Source organism: Triturus cristatus, chromosome 10 (genome assembly GCF_964204655.1).
Source record: "Triturus cristatus chromosome 10, aTriCri1.1, whole genome shotgun sequence".
Classification (NCBI taxonomy): domain Eukaryota; kingdom Metazoa; phylum Chordata; class Amphibia; order Caudata; family Salamandridae; genus Triturus; species Triturus cristatus.
Window position 1 is genome coordinate 866,726,415 of NC_140593.1, and position 15,808 is coordinate 866,742,222.

The following is a 15,808-nucleotide window of genomic DNA, read 5'->3' on the forward strand; positions in this document are numbered from 1 at the left end:
TCCCTGTCAACAAGAGGATAACCTTCAAGCTCCGCACCCACGCACACAAGGCACTCCACAACACTGGAACAGCGTACCTCAACAGCCGACTCAGCTTCTACACCCCCACCCGCCAGCTTCGCTCCACAGACCGTGCCCTCGCCACCGTCCCCAGCATCCGAAGAGAGACCACCGGCGGCAGATAATTCTCCCGCCTCGCCACCAAGACATGGAACACCCTCCCCATCCGCCTACGGCAGACCCAAGACCTTCTGAAGACTTCTCAAGACCAGGCTCTTCGAACAGTAGCAGCTTTCCCCCCCCCCCTAAGCGCCTTGAGACCCTCACGGGTATGTAGTGCGCTTTACAAATGTTTTGATTGATGGATTGTATTGTTAGGGGCACTCAAAACAACATTTTTCAAACTAATCAACAGTTTTAAGACCTTCGTATCAGAAAAGGGGGAGAGCGAGAGGGGGAGAGCGAGAGAGAGCGAGAGAGAGAGAGAGAGAGAGAGCAAGAGAGAGCAAGAGAGATACATTGTTCCTTTCCTCATGTTGCTTATGGTTATTAGAAAGACATACGAGCAATATAATTATTTGATTTCCTCGTAATGTTTACCCTGACAATTAATTTTAAAAATAAATCAATTGGTACTCACAATACATCTTCCAATGTTTACAAATTAGACACTGGGTAACGAATTTGATGGTCAGGCTTGAGGTCACACACCAGATACCATTTCAAAGCACGTATAAAGGGAAGATGACTCAGAACTTAACACCCTTTCCTTACCAACATTCTTAGCTGAAAGATTATTGTTGAACATTTTTATTTGGGGCCATTGTATGCCAAAAAGTTTTCACAAAAGTATCACTGCAACATCTGACAGATGACGGAAAGGGAGTGGAGAAGGCACTATGCTCCATGCCTTCTAGAGTTGTCTGAGGTTATAAAACCTTTGTAAAAATGCCACTGATAATCTCGGTAAGGCAGCATGCATGTAGCCGTGATACTTCAACCTCAGGGTACCATGTATCCTGTAGATTCACAAGCACCGAATTCCTCCAAATAACTGTCTTACACATTGTGATTTTATTGTGCATACATATTCCACATATCCAATAGCATTATCCCAGTCTTAATATGCCTTTGGTTCGGCAAGTACCTAATTTCTGACCAGTTGCCCAGTTAATGTAAGCAATAACACATGCTTAAAAACTTGAATCATTTTTCGTGTAATGGTTGAGGAAGCAGATCCATGACTGGGTGAACCAGATTTTTTGCCATATGCTTCAGTCCTGTGTAGAATACTGTATCTTCATCTGTTGCCTTCTTTGCCATAAAGCATTTATCTTTAGTATAAACAGCTATTTGGGTTACCTGCGTAAAATGGGCAAAAGAAGAATGTTACTATTTTGCTAAATATCATTGACTCTCAAAGCACCTGTTTTGTAGCAAGTCTTTTTTTAAACATCTTTTTATTGTAATAAACATGCTCTTTAGACATTATGCATATTGGTCGTACAGTACAAACCTCATCACACATTTGATACATTAATTATTGAAACCCACTGAAACTTCAAAGTGGAAATACTCAAACCTAGAGCAAACCCATTCTGAAGGAACTCTAGAAACTGGGCAAGAGGAGCAGGCTAAAGTCTAACATTATGCACCTCACACCATTTACCAAACGTAACCCAGCGGCAAGCATAGGAAGCCCAGGTAGACTGTTTCCTAAAGGCCTGAACAGCACACAGTATCTGACACCCCCTATGCCCTCCAGTTCAAGTGCAAGGCCGCCAATCGAGCCTGCCCAGGGTTTCCAAAGGTAGAACAGGGAAAAGCAGAAGATATGGAATCAGTGGGAACACCCACTCCTGGACCATCTTCATCTTAAATAGCAGATGAAACCAGGACCAGGGGGCCCATGGAGGAGCTACCAGAATCACCCAAGCCCCTCTCTCTCTCTGAACCCAAATTGGAAACCTCTGTAAGAGAGGGACTGGAGGGAAAGCGTACAACAATAACTATGGACAAGAGATAGCCTTCCTGGACCAACTCCCTGCCCTATGAACAGAGCCAGGGAAGAAGATAATTCTGGGCTGAGTAAAAAAGATCCAGAAAGAGTCCCTGCACTAGCCCCCAACCTAGCTCTAGACAAATGACCTTGGTGATGGGCACCACATAAGTCCGATGATGAGATTGCGGATTCCAATGAGAGTTGTATTATGTACGTAGTATGTTTAAATGCCATCTTGCCCAAGGAACCAGAAACAGAGAAACAGCCAAACCCCTTGAATCCTTATCCAGAGGGACATAGGAGGATATGACATTGACAATAGCTACAAGATAGGAGATTACGATTTAACATCCAGGGCTTGGGCAACAACACTTTCCCCTCTGCAGTCCAGAAGTATACCACAATGATCCTGGGTAGGAACCAGATTGGATGTTTTCCAGTTGATCAGAAACCCATGATCCTGTAACAACTGCAGAACCATCTAAACCAGAGTGTCCGCCGGCAGAAAACAAGCTACCACAATCCAATCGCCCAGATAAGGCTCAACTGCTATTCCTCAGAGATAAAGATGGCCTGCCAAGGGTGCCAGCACCTTGATAAAATTTGAGGGGCTGATTTCAGCCCAAACGGTAGCATCTGGAACTGAAGTGTTGGTCCCCTACTGCAAATCGTAGAAACGTCTGAAAGTCTTTATGCACCGGTGTTAGAAATTGGGGGTCTCTAGTTGGAAATGGTTTGTACCTTGTCCAAATTGAGACCCTTCCTTCTAGTCAGGATAAGGGGGATACACTACTGAAACAACCCCTGCTCACCCCCTTGGTACGAGCAGTCAAGCTTATCTCGGAGGCAGTGTGTAAAGCATTTGCACATAACCAGTGATAGGGTGAAAACATTACAAAAGGACACCACAAACGTTTTAGAAAAATAACCAATATTTTATCTGTGCAAATAAAACCAAAAACAATAAAAATCCACCATACAGTTCTCAGAAATCTCAATAATCGAAAATAGACTTAAAATACAGTTCCTTGAAGTCGACAGCTCCATCCGGGGCCATCACGGCGTCGTGAAAAACAAATCCAAACAGTTCTGGCTGACCGCGGCATAGCGGGCCAGCTACGGTGTCGGGAAGAACCACAAAACAGTACCTTTAGAAATGCAGGGCATCGGCGACCACTCGTTGAGCTCCGAAGAGCCGGCGTCCACAGCCATCGGTTCTAGATGTTGGTGCAGGAGTCGTTGAGCTCTTGTAGTCGCACATGCTGCAGATCGAACTCCTCGCGGTTGAAGTTGGGAGCGCCGGCGATGGCAGGAGTTGGGGCTGTGGTGTGAAGAGCAGCAGTGCCCTCCAGTCGCGGTGAAGGCAGAAGCTCGGTGACGGTTGTCCAGTGGCTTTGGTGAGACCAGGGCTACAGTGCAAAGTGATGCGGTGCTCTTCGCGATGCTGGCAGGTCATGGTGGAAGCAGTGGCGTCGTCGTTGCTGAAGCGCTGTCGTCGGCTGACAAACTGGAGTCTATGGGGCCCGCAGCCCAAGGCTGCGATGCGGGGTGAGGACACTGTCGTGTAACTTACGAGCCGTGCCCTCGAACTACTGCGCAAGCAGCGGTGTTGAGGTCAGCGTGGAGTGGCATCGTCGGTGATACCAGGGTGGCGGCGCAAAGTACAGTGCTCACAAGTCGCGGTGCAAGCAGCGGCTTGGTGGCATCGTCAGTGAGACCAGGGTTGCGGTACGAAGTGTGGCTGTGACCTCTGTGGTTCCTTCAGGACACGGAGTCGGCAGGGGTGTGGTTTACGGTGTCGGGTTGCTTTTTCTTCTGTTGCAGCACAAAACACACCGTTCCCAGTGCAGGAAGCAGATGAACTTGAAGGCTGTGCTGTTTAATCAGGTGCCCAGGGCCGATGTTCCTTCCCTAAAAACCTCAAACCCAAATTGGCAAACCCTGGTCACATGTCAGCCCCTAGTAAATGGTACCCTACGTACCCAGGGCCTTGTGACCAGGGAAGGCCTCTAACGACTGCAGCACTCATTGTGCCACCCTTAGAGGCCCTGTACCCTAACACACACACACTGCCCTTGCAGGCTGAGTGTCTGGGTACAAGACAAAACAAAGAGCCGACATGTCACACATCCCTGTCTGCCATGCCCACCACCTACACTGCCCTGGCATACATAAGCCACCCCTCTAGCTGGGTGCCCTATGCCAGTGGTGTGGGCACAGGAGCATGAGCCCTGTGCCCCTACAGTACCCAGGTCCATTCCTGGGCACTGTAAGTGCAGTGCTGCCATTTAAGAGTACATAGTGCTGAGAGCTCGTCAAACACGAACTCCACAGCACCATATTGGCAACACTGAAGACTGAGAAGTTTGGTATCAAACTTCTCAGCACATTAAACCCGCACGGATACCAGTGAGATTTAATGTACTAAGCACCCCAGAGGGCATCTTAGAGATGCCCCCTGAAACCTAACCTACAATCCACGTCTGGTCTGGGAGGCTGCCTAGGCTGCCACACAGCAGACATGTTGCTGGACCCCTGGGTAGGAGAGCCCCCGCTCTCCTGGGCCTGCAACAATGCACATCCTGGGCGAGGTGCTAGGTCTCCTCCCCCAGGATGGACAGGGGGAAGCTTCAAAGGCATGCCGCCTCTGTGAGGTTCTCCAGGCCACTTGCTGCCCCCACTCTGGCGGGAAGTCTGGACGGAAACCCCAAATAAGGACAGGGGATGTGCCAGCCTGCCAACCCCACCCCTCAGGTGGGGGAGGCAAGGTGAAGCACATCTCCGGGCGCTCGCCATCTTGAAGATGGGAGGCCCTGCCCGATCAGGACTAGGGTACTGCCCCCCTCCCACAGGAGAGTGGCAGGATAGGGGGTGTACCCACCCCAGGGCAGGGACCCATTGGTTCCTGCCCTTTACCAACCTGTAACGCCCCTAAATCTAGTATTTAGGGGCACCCTGAAACTTCCTTCCTTAGATTCCAGATTCCGAAAAACAAAGAAGAGCAAGAAGAAAGAAGACCTGCCGTGCAGCTGCTAAGAAGAGGAAGACACCAACTGCTTTGGCCCCAGCCCTACCGGCCTGTCGACCCTCGAACCTGCTCCTGCTACAACCTGGCACCTCTTGTGGCCAGCAACCTCACAAACCCCGCAGGACCTGGCTACCTTTTGGCTCCAAGCACCTGGGACTCCCATGAGCAGACGCTCTGCTCAAAACCAGCTTCTAACCCCTGGCATCAGCCCAGAACCGCGAACCCTGCACACTGCACCCGCCAAGCCTGGCCTGTGCCGGAGTGAACAAAAACCCCCGAGGACGTCCCCCGGCGACTGTGACCTCGAATCCGGCACCCAAGGACTCACCTCGACGCTCCTGGCGACGCCTGCAGCCTCAGAACCAGGTACCACCCCCAACCGCGATCAACAGAGGGTAAGATTTCCTGACACCAAAAGGCACCCCTGCACCCGGCACCCTGCGGCCCCCTGTGCCCAACTCCTGGGTACCTACCTATCCTCCAACTACCCAACTTACCTCTCGAAGTGGTGGTGGCACCTGAAACATCTTTGTCTCCGAGCTTGCAGCCTTTGTTCAACCAGGAGCTTTCCCATTGAAAACCACTGAGCTCCCGAAGGCTCCAAAGCACCCTGCACCCAGCCGCCCGAGTGGCCCTGGCAGTGTAACCTCTACACCTATCTACTTCCCCATTTGCCCTGAGCAAGTGATCAGGAGCCCAGCTCTCACAGCCGCGTGGCCTACTAGTCAGCAGCCACCAACCAAGGCCCCCCCTGCCTCCCATAGGATAACATTGGGCCTAACTCACTCTGCACCCGGCTGCCCCTGTGCCCCTGAGGGTGTAACAACTGAGTCTGTGCCCAGAACCTTTACTCTGCCAGTCGAGTACTTACCCAAAAGCCGATAACCCAATTTTCCTCCATAGGGTAACATTGACTGGTTGCTTCTGAAATTTCTTCTGTGTGGAGTTTCTAAAACTTTAAATATTCACCAAAAATCAACCGAGTAACGAAAACGAAAATACTCACTTGCTATTAGGAGAGATACCAGTGCTGGATCTTGGTGCCCAGCACTGGCCCTGAAAAATATTCACAACCGTACTTACCAGTAAGCCAATTTTCTTCCATAGGAAATCATTGACCGTTTTTCTGTGAAATTTCTTCTAAGTGTCGATTTTTGCAAACTTCAAATATTCTTTACAAATCGTACCAACTGTGAAAACGTAATTACTTACCTGTTTTAGATAGAGATCCCAGTACTGAGTGTAGAAACCCAGTGCTGGATTACAAAAGTAACGAGAACATACTATATCTGCAACTTGAATTTTCTCCCATAGGGAATCATTGACTGTTTTCTATTAAATTTCTTCAAAGTGTCAACTTTTAAAATAGCAAAATATTGCCTAAAAATCATAACAGTAACTAAGTCGACTTTTATCACTTGTTTCTAAGAACTGTCCCAGGACTGAATCTAGGATTCAGTCCTGGAGTTACAAAAGTAATCCTGAAAATAATCTATTGCAAATAACTTAAAACTTCCATTGAGCTTAATGCATTATTGTGTTTTAAATTGTGTTGCCTATTGCAACAACCTGTAACTATCTACAAAAGTCAATTGCATATTGCAAAAGTATTTAACTCTAAAGCATCTCATTCTGAGAAAGTATATTTTAATACCTATTGTTGATTCTAAAATAAAACAAACATATTTTTTATATAAACCATTGGCCTAGAGTTCAGTTGTGTGTGTGAGACCATTTGCTGACTGAGTGTGTACAACAAATGCTTTACACTGTCCTCTGATACTGCCTTACTGCTCGACCAAGCTACTACTTTAGAGAGTAAGGTTATATCTAACTTTAGCCTTTGCCAAACCTCTGGGAACTGTGGACTCTGTACCCACTGTACCTATTTGGGAACAGTATATACAGAGCCACTTTCTCACACTACCTCAAGCACTTGGATAAACTCATACTCGGACGTTGCAGAAAGTTTAGTCCAGTCCTTTCGCTGCCCAAGACAGAAGCAGCCACTGCAGGCCAACACAGCAAAGCACACAGCAAAGTGGTAGTTCCTTCTCACAGCTTTCTTGACAGTCTTCTTGGTCCCAAAAGAGTTCTAAAGTTATGGGGTCTAGGCTACAATATCTGTAGTGCATCTGTTGGGCAGATTGTGTGTGCTTAGTCCAAACCAGTTTGGTCCTCTCTGGCCCAGCTTCCCGGGAGGAGGTGGAGGCAGCATTCTCCAAGGCAGACCAGGCCCATCCAGGTGTAGGATCTTCTCCCCCTACACTAAATCCAGCCCAGGTCAATTCAGCCTAGACCTGACTCATCCAGTAAAGTCAGCCCCCCCCCGCCAGTGGTTGTCTGATGAGAATGCACATCCACAGCCGATGTCACTCAAAATCAGACAGTCAATCTACAAACCAGCCGAGGCACACTGGATGGCTAAGCAAGAAATACCTACTTTCAGAAAACGGTATTTTCAAACACAGAACATAAAAATCATCTTTACTAAAAGATTCATTTCTACATTCTGAATTCAGACATAGTAAACTTAATTTCTTCATCTTGTCCCAATGGGAAGATATACTTGTAAAATGTTAGAGTAGTCCCCATTCTATCCTATGGGACAGATAACCTTTCAACAGTGAAAAACTAAATAGACTGTATGTCACTATCAGAACATGCCACACATACCATTACATGTCCTACCTTTCAAATACACTGCACCCTGCCCATAGGGGTACATTGGGCCTACCTTAGGGGTGACTAACGTATTAAAAGTGAAGGTTAGGGTTTGGCAAGTGGGTGCACTAGCCAAGTCGACATGGCAGTGAAAACTGCGCACAGACAGTACAGTGACAGGTCTGAGAACCCTTTGAGAGGCTGCTTGTGTCAGTGGCACAATCAGGGCTGCAGGCCCACTATCAGCATTTGATTTACAGGCCCTGGCACTCTCAGTACACTTTACTAGGGACTTACCAGTAAATCAAATATGCCAATCACGGAAACACCAATCCATAATACAAATTACAATAGGAAAACTTGGACTTAAACACTGAACAGCAAAGAGAGAGTGCACAGAGACACTAAACCAGCAAAAATAGAGTCAAAACCAGGAGGTCAGAAAGAAAAAGACAGGGAAAACACACCAAAAGATGCCAGATCCAACAACCGAGGTAAGCATCTGCCAAGTCTATAGTTCCAATGAAATCCCCTGGAGATTCCAGCAGAATCAGCTGCTGAAAAGACAGCAGCCTGAAATTGGTCTTGACCCATGCATTGAGCTTCTTCAAGTCCAGCAGAGTTCCATAATCCCTTGAAGGTTTATGGACTATAAACAGAATCGAATACACTCCTTGCTCCTGGTCTCGAGGAGGAACAGGGATAATTGCCCTTTTGGAAAGTAATGCCATGACACAGTTGAGCAGCACCTTCTTTTCCCCCTGCCTCTGAGGGATGTGTGTATGGATGCAGCTTGAGTCGGAGTACACTACCCAGCGATCTGCAATGGAAACTCACCAAGACCTGGGAAAGCGCATAATCCGACCACCTACAGGCTAGTCAGCACCGCTGCTTTGAAGACCTGGCCTTGGTAGGAAACTCCTAGCCCTTTCCCCTCCCTCTGCTGATAATTCCTCTTCTTTGCCGCATACAATTTGACTCCTTATTGTGCAATGCACTCTTATTACATTATCAATAAAATTTAGAAGCAGTGGATACAAAGGGCCAAGTATGCTTCTTACCCTTATAGGTCTTTTTAATAATTTCATCCAGTTGATCATCGAACACCCTGCGCCCTTCAAAAGGCAACTTAATGAAAGCACTCATTAGCGAAATCCGCTTTCGAATCCCCCAATCATAAATGCCTGTGAGACATAATCGCAGAACTGTATGCCACTGATGCTGCTTTGCTCACATCTGCTTAAATATCTGACAACAGTTTTGCCTCCATCTCCATGCTCACCAAGCGATCAGAGATGTCTGAGCCCTCTTGTAGGGCATCAGACAAAATCTCACAATCCTTGACCAAGGATCGAGAAGTAAGGGCTGCATAAAAACGCCACTCTCAAGGCTAGATTAGTAGCTGCAAAAGATGTCTTCATTCCCTCCTCAATCTTCCTGGCCACTTGATCTGACAGGGAACAGTCCTTAGCACGCAAGGAAGACCGCCCAATAAGTGGATCCAGGTTGGTATCCACCTTCAATCCTCTTCCGGCTCTAGGACATAAGCCTTCATCATGAATATGAGGACCTGAAAATGGTCTGGTTTCTTTCAAACCAAAAAATAGACTCCTTAATCATAGGGTGAAGAGGTAAAGCCACCCCAGCAGGTTTGAAATACTGGTGAAACATGTCCCCCCCAGGAACTGCAGATGGCTCCAAAACAAGATTCACGCTTATATGATCTGATATAAGAGACAACTCATCGCGGGTAATATACGTCCAATCCGCAGCCTTGGGCATAGATGAATCAGATCCAGATTCAGAATCTTCAGGCTTGCCTATGCTTTGATTCAGACTTATTTTTAGATGCCAACGCCTTGACAACTGCACCAGAGATCATAGCCTGCACCTCCTTGGCTGAAATCAAGCCAGTGCTACCATGAGACTAGACCCCGACTGTAGCTCAATCTCAGACTCAATACGCCCCCCTCTTCCTACATGTGTGCTTTCTATTGTCACCAAAAAAAAAGATACCAGAAAACCACCACCACCACCACCACTCAGGTAGGCGTTAAATACTGCCTCAACCCTGATTCAATTCTGAGGGAAAAAAACGGCCACTGAGAAAATGGACAGACCATGGTTCAGGAGACAAGCAATCCAAAAGGTACAGCAAAGCTATACATTTTATAAGAAATATTGTACTACCTTTGACTGTTTAGTCATCAGAAAGGAGCACCACATCCTGCTCAGGATGTCAATCACCGCAATCTCTGAGAGGCACGGTGCTTCCACAGATCATGCCTAATAGATTTGCTGAAAGAGTGCAGCTCCATGCTACCTCTGTGTTCACATCCTGATAGAGCGACTGTCAGAGCACTGCTCTGAAGTTCCCACGACAAGCCCAGGGTTTTCCACATTCAAAGGGTTCCCCCAGTTTTATTAGGCAATAACAGAGGTTCCCCAGTTTCATGCTGTTCCAGAGTTTCTAGCAATGCTGCACATCAATAACGAGCAAATCCAAGGATTCAGAGGGATTTAGGAATTTACAGAGGATTCCCAGTATTCTGCTGTTTCGGGCAATTCCGCATTTCTAGCAATTCCGCACATCAACCAGAGCACCGCTCTGACATTTTCAGACAGGCCTTCGAGCACGTTCTACTCCACAAGATAATCAATGCTCTGAGCACTCTGGCTGTCTCAGTGTAGAAATGCATAATTTACAACCCTCCAGTGAACTCCTAGTTGAAATGCCACCAAACAAGAGAAGCGATAAGATCAAAGACCAAACTAAAGAAACTTACCCTCACCTGAGCAAGCAAGCCACATTCACCCTTTAAAGTCTACAGACACAAAAGAACAGGAGGTGTGAAGGGGAGGAGAGTATTTTATATCGGTAGGGGGTGTGTCTATGAGGCAAGAGTCCACACTGTGTAATGGAACTAAGCGAGAGGAGCAAGGAGGTAATGGAAACTTTCATCATCACCATTGTCAACGCAGTAAGGTATCGGGTTCTAAACAGGCAGATAATATCTTTACATATCCCTTTCCGCAAAGTGAAGGCACAGTTTATCTCACTAGTACCTTCAAATAAAACTATTAAAATAGACATTAGTGGATGTTCCTCACTATCCAGTCTCTCACCTTTACAAAGTCTTAAACTTTATCTCTTGAGTCCCACATCATCTCCTCAGACACACCCTTATCTCATGATTTTATCACTAGGCTGGCAGGCTGGATAGCTCTCTGCCAATAATGGAGCCCGCCGCAAACTTCTGCCTGGTTTTCAATACAATACTTAGGCCCTAATTAAGAGTTGCAAAGTACTGTGATTTCTGTGTAGGAAAATCACCCCAGTACTGTGAAATTATGGTAAAAACCCATGGAAAGAGGAATTACAGTGTGTGGCCAATTTTTCGGGTTTTGGTTACCCTAGCCCATACATTTTACCGCATGCATTTACCACATGAACTGAGCAGATGATCAATGAATGCCGGGGCAGTAGAGGGGGAAAATAGGAAGTGTTTTAATGTTTTTATTTTAGCAAGTGCCTCCATTAGGGAATTAGGAATAAAAGTAGCATGAGATGAGATTTTGCTGCTGTTGGTGTTAAAGTCTGATGCAATTTTTCTGGCTGAAAAAACTGTATGGTTGTTTCACACCAAGTAAATCCAGGTGAGAAAAAAACGAAACAGTAATGGTAAGGAAGTTTCAATACTAACATTCTTAGGTCCAATATTTTAACAAAACTGGTTCATGTAACTCACCCACTCTTCTATGTGCCATCTTTTAATGTCCTATTGTAGAACATTTCAGAGAGTACGATTAATGTAAATAAATGTAAGAATTGAACCATATAAAAGGAATTGCTTATCTAGTGCTGTAATTTTCTGGTACTAGACCGAACATTCATTAAAGATATTAATCAGCTTAGGACTCAACCCCACTTTTAAGCCACGAGCCTCTTGAGCTACTGTATGTGCATGACCAATTTTGCTTTTTTAACCTGTAACCTTTCTTACAGAGCACCGACCCTGGAGGCAGCTGCTCAGGGCGGTGTGGACAGAGTCCTCCCAATCATGGTTGATGCTCCAACAGTGTGGTTTTCAGATGTCTAGTGTGTTTAGCATGTGTCACTTCGTACTTGTAAAAGGCTATTTCTTACAGACCGCATGACCATGCTACTGTCACCAATCCTGGCCATGGCATGGAAGTGGGTTAGCTAATAGGCTCAGAGTGACCGCTATGGCCAGCCTCTGTCCTCCTGCAGTCAGTAATATAGATGCCTTATGCCAAGCTCATGGCTGTGGAGTACAGTGAAGTTGCTGGTGAAGAAAATAAAGGCATCCCTGAGTGGGGCTGCAATGAAGGCTAATGCATTATGTGGTGATTATAAGAGAAATCAGAAGGGGATACAGTGAAAGCATGAAGACATATTTCTGGGAAATCTGATCATCTTCTCCCCCTGAGGCAACTGAACTGCTTGCATATTATCTCCCCTTTGTCCTTTGAGTTTTCCTGGTAGCATCTTTGGTTACTTAGGCTAAAATGCCAATGAAGCTGGCACAGGAGTCAGTCACCCTAGTGCTGCTCAGAGAAGGCATAGTGGGGTCATGAGAGAGTATGTACATTGGGCTAACGAGTGCCAGGAGGGGGTACTGATCAATGAAAATGGAGTGTAGATAACAATGGTCACCTGGTCTAGGGGCTTCTCTACTGTTTGTCCTCTCCTAGGCCTGCTTCTTCGGGTCACTTATATCCTGGCCCTTGATGACTCCTTTCCCCTGGAATAAGGCTAATTAGCACACTTCACCATCTTGACTCCGAGAAGGTGGGATAAATTGGGAGGTGTTGGTATCCGAGAGTAGTCAGATGAAAGTTCTAAAAGGCTCAGACTAGAAACACTTCCAAGACCACATGGGAGGCTATCCTAACTACAATGAAACCTCAGAATAAAGCTGCAGAAAGCACCTACAATGAAGGTCCCACTGGTAATTTGGTTTCCCAACATTCCCATAGTTTGGAAGTCTAGGTCTGGTGTTATTGCAGATATGAAGTCTTTTGCCAGGACATTTCATGGAAGCTAAAAGCACCAGCAAAGAAGGTGAACAAGAAGTCGGAGTGTCCCTTAAGATGCAGATTCAAAGGATTTCTTCCTTTCCTACTCTGGAATGGCTAGCTCAAAAGCTACTGAGCAGCTCAGATGTTTTGCATTTGGCCTCACACTCTCTTCCACTGATTTGCATGGACTTCCACCAATTTTCCTCTCGCCCAGACCAGAGTTTGTCTTTTTCCGATACTGGACACCTTGCCCTTGTTGTTTCTTTATCACAATGTCCCCTATCCTCTGCCACCAGGAGTCATTTTTATAGCCTATTCTATTGTCCCTGCAATCTTTTCTCTACTGTTCAGTCCTAATTTCATCTGAGTGCCAGGAAGTCTTAGCAGGCCTGTCTTTCCCTTTTTAAAGCCTTTCAGATTGAGCATATGTTTATCCACTAACTCTATAGGAGATTTATTTGTCCTGGACAATTTGTGAAATTCTTCCATTAAGCTGCTGGGTCTGGTACAACTAGTTAACGTGTCTCCAAAAGACATGCCACTTCTTCAGAAAGTCCTGCATATAGGTATAATAATCAATTTAAGCTGGGCAGCTAATTTACATGAGCCTAAACAATGCTGCATCCAAGTTCCCGATACATAAAGTCCACTGCAACACCACCAAATGAAACCTTCACAGCACCAATCACGATCACTTGAAAATCCCTTGCATCAAAGTAGTCTCCAAAACTTTCAGGGCATTTTCTTAGTAGGGCCCTTGCCAATGGAATTCTTTCAACTTCTGGCACCAACAGTCTACCTACATTTTCAAAAGGGCTCTAAAACACGTATTTCAGGCTTAGCACTCATCAGACCCTTGCTAAAGGATTAAATAATGAGATAGTGAGTATGTTATAAATACACATATGTGGGGACTTTTTCAAGAGTCCCAGGGCATACAGGGATGACTGGGCTCAGATTGTGTCAATCAGAGCATTTTAGTACTGATGCCCTGGGGCTTATCCTTAATATTAGGCCCAGAACAGGGCATCAAGTAGGACCCTTTATTACTTGACCCTCAGGGTAGCAAAGTGGAGCTGTCCAAGGCCTACTCAGTAAAGGAAGAGTTTTTGGGTTAGAGACATACAAATCATCAAATCAGCCAAAACAAGTCCATAACCCAATGTCCACCCAGGCCTTAGTCTTTGAAAAAGAGCTACTTAACTTACAACACACAAAAATACAAAAAAACACAATACCATACATAATATTACATCCATGGCACACTGGCAGGAAATGTCTTCCTCATCTTTATAGAAATTTGCAGACTGTAGTTGTATATTTCAAAAGTAAGTTCTAAGACCACTTATGGGCAATTCTGCCCCTTTTTGCCACAACGACTGACCCGATTACGTTTTTGGTACAAGGGTGTAGCAGGAAGTTGGGGAGAGGCCGGTATGGTCTCTCTCCAACCCCTCTATTTTGGGTACCATTTGGATATTGCAATTACAAAAAGGATTCTGATGTGGCCATGGTAACTTGTGTCACGCCCGGTTCATACATGCAGCCTTTACACATGCAGAAATGTACAAACACATGACACATCAATGTTCCACATGGATACACAAAGGATCAGGCTGCAGGGAACTGACTGATTATTAAAAAAGGTGGGAGAGGTCAGTAGGCAATTCTGCCTGACACAGAGAGATAAAAAGTCCTGCCCAACACTATAAACAGTACAGCTGCCACCACTGTTAATCCTCTACAGTCTGGTGAGCTGGGGTAGTCATGCTGGGTAAGTAGGGGCTCATGGTGTGCCGCTCCAGACCATAGAGCCCAACTACGGGTCTCAATTTGTGTCATAAACATGCCTCTATCATATAATATTATTGCTTGTTTGTGCTAAGGAGGGGTCAAAAAGGTAGGGACTCAGTCTCTCTAGAGCCATATAGAAGAACTTTCTCAGTATCAATACCCATGCTCCCATTGATTAATGCCAATGCCATTGTAGATTCATCCCTCTGTTTTCCTATGTCAAGTGCCCACTGTCTCTGGTTTCCTACCCCAAATGAGTCACAATGCTTGTAAATGTTCTATTGAAATTTATTTTTCTGCTACATTGAACTATATCACTCACATGTATTTGTAGCTCATAGATGTAAATTGTTTCCTAGTCCAATTTAGCCACAGTGTTCAAGCGTCACCCGATTACCTGATGTTGTTTTGTCCCCTTGAGCATTAGTACACACTCCATGTTCCTTTCTGATCTTTTCAAGTGTTCTTTTCCCTTCCCTATTCTGTGAATGAAAGGTTCGGGGAGCAAAAATATTAATAGGAAATCCAACCCTCTGGTATTCCCTTACCTTAATTGACCATGTGGGCTATACAGTGTTGAAGATCAGCTATGCCGGTTGGAATAACATCTACAAAAAACAATATTGGTTGCTATCTTGAAAGAAGATTTGAAAAATATATTACCCCTTCATGATTTGAAAAATATATTACCCCTTCATGGTCATAAGCGATTGTACAAATGTTCTCATTTTATTAAATGTTGCTGGCAAAACAGAAAGACCACGCTGTCTTGGTGTGACTGCTAAATGGACATATCCCTGTGCAGAGAGATAAAGGGAAATGCTACTTATCAGTGTGCATCTGTTCTTGGCATGTAGAGCTGCAGAGTTGTAGACTTTTGCATAGATCGCCATCTAGTGTTGGGCTCTGATGCTTGCACCTTGTTGTTGTTTTGGAAGAAGTCTTTTGTAGATAGGAGACTCTTCCCTTGGACGATAGCGCGCATGGGCATCGGCATCGACTCAATCTTCAGATTGTTTTTCGCCATAAAGGGAAATGATGGAGTTAGTAAGAAATAGAAGAGATGTCCATGTAAGTGTATCTAATTAAGATAATACTGGAACAGATAAAGGTCCCGGGGAGGCGGGTGGGCGTGTACAACTCTGCAGCCCTACATGCCAAGAACAGATGCATACTGGTAAGTAGCATTTTCCGTTCGAGGCATATGAGCTGCAGATTGTACACTTTTGCATTGACTGTATAGCAGTGTCTCCCCTAGCGATGGTCACCTGTATCTG

General features: G+C 45.7%; 1 protein-coding gene across 2 annotated transcripts in view; it reads right to left on the reverse strand.

The window, feature by feature from the left end:
• Positions 1 to 361: 361 nt before the first annotated feature.
• Positions 362 to 15,808, reverse strand: part of LOC146796126 (uncharacterized) — a 162,468-nt gene continuing 147,021 nt past the window's right edge. The window contains exon 6 of one of the 2 annotated variants that reach the window (XM_085628502.1): positions 362 to 1,362. In XM_085628502.1, coding sequence (XP_085484628.1) covers positions 1,337 to 1,362 — 26 coding nt within the window. In that variant the 3' untranslated portion in view covers positions 362 to 1,336. The remainder of the gene's footprint in view (positions 1,363 to 15,808) is intronic. The other variant, XM_085628503.1, reaches the window with a different exon arrangement.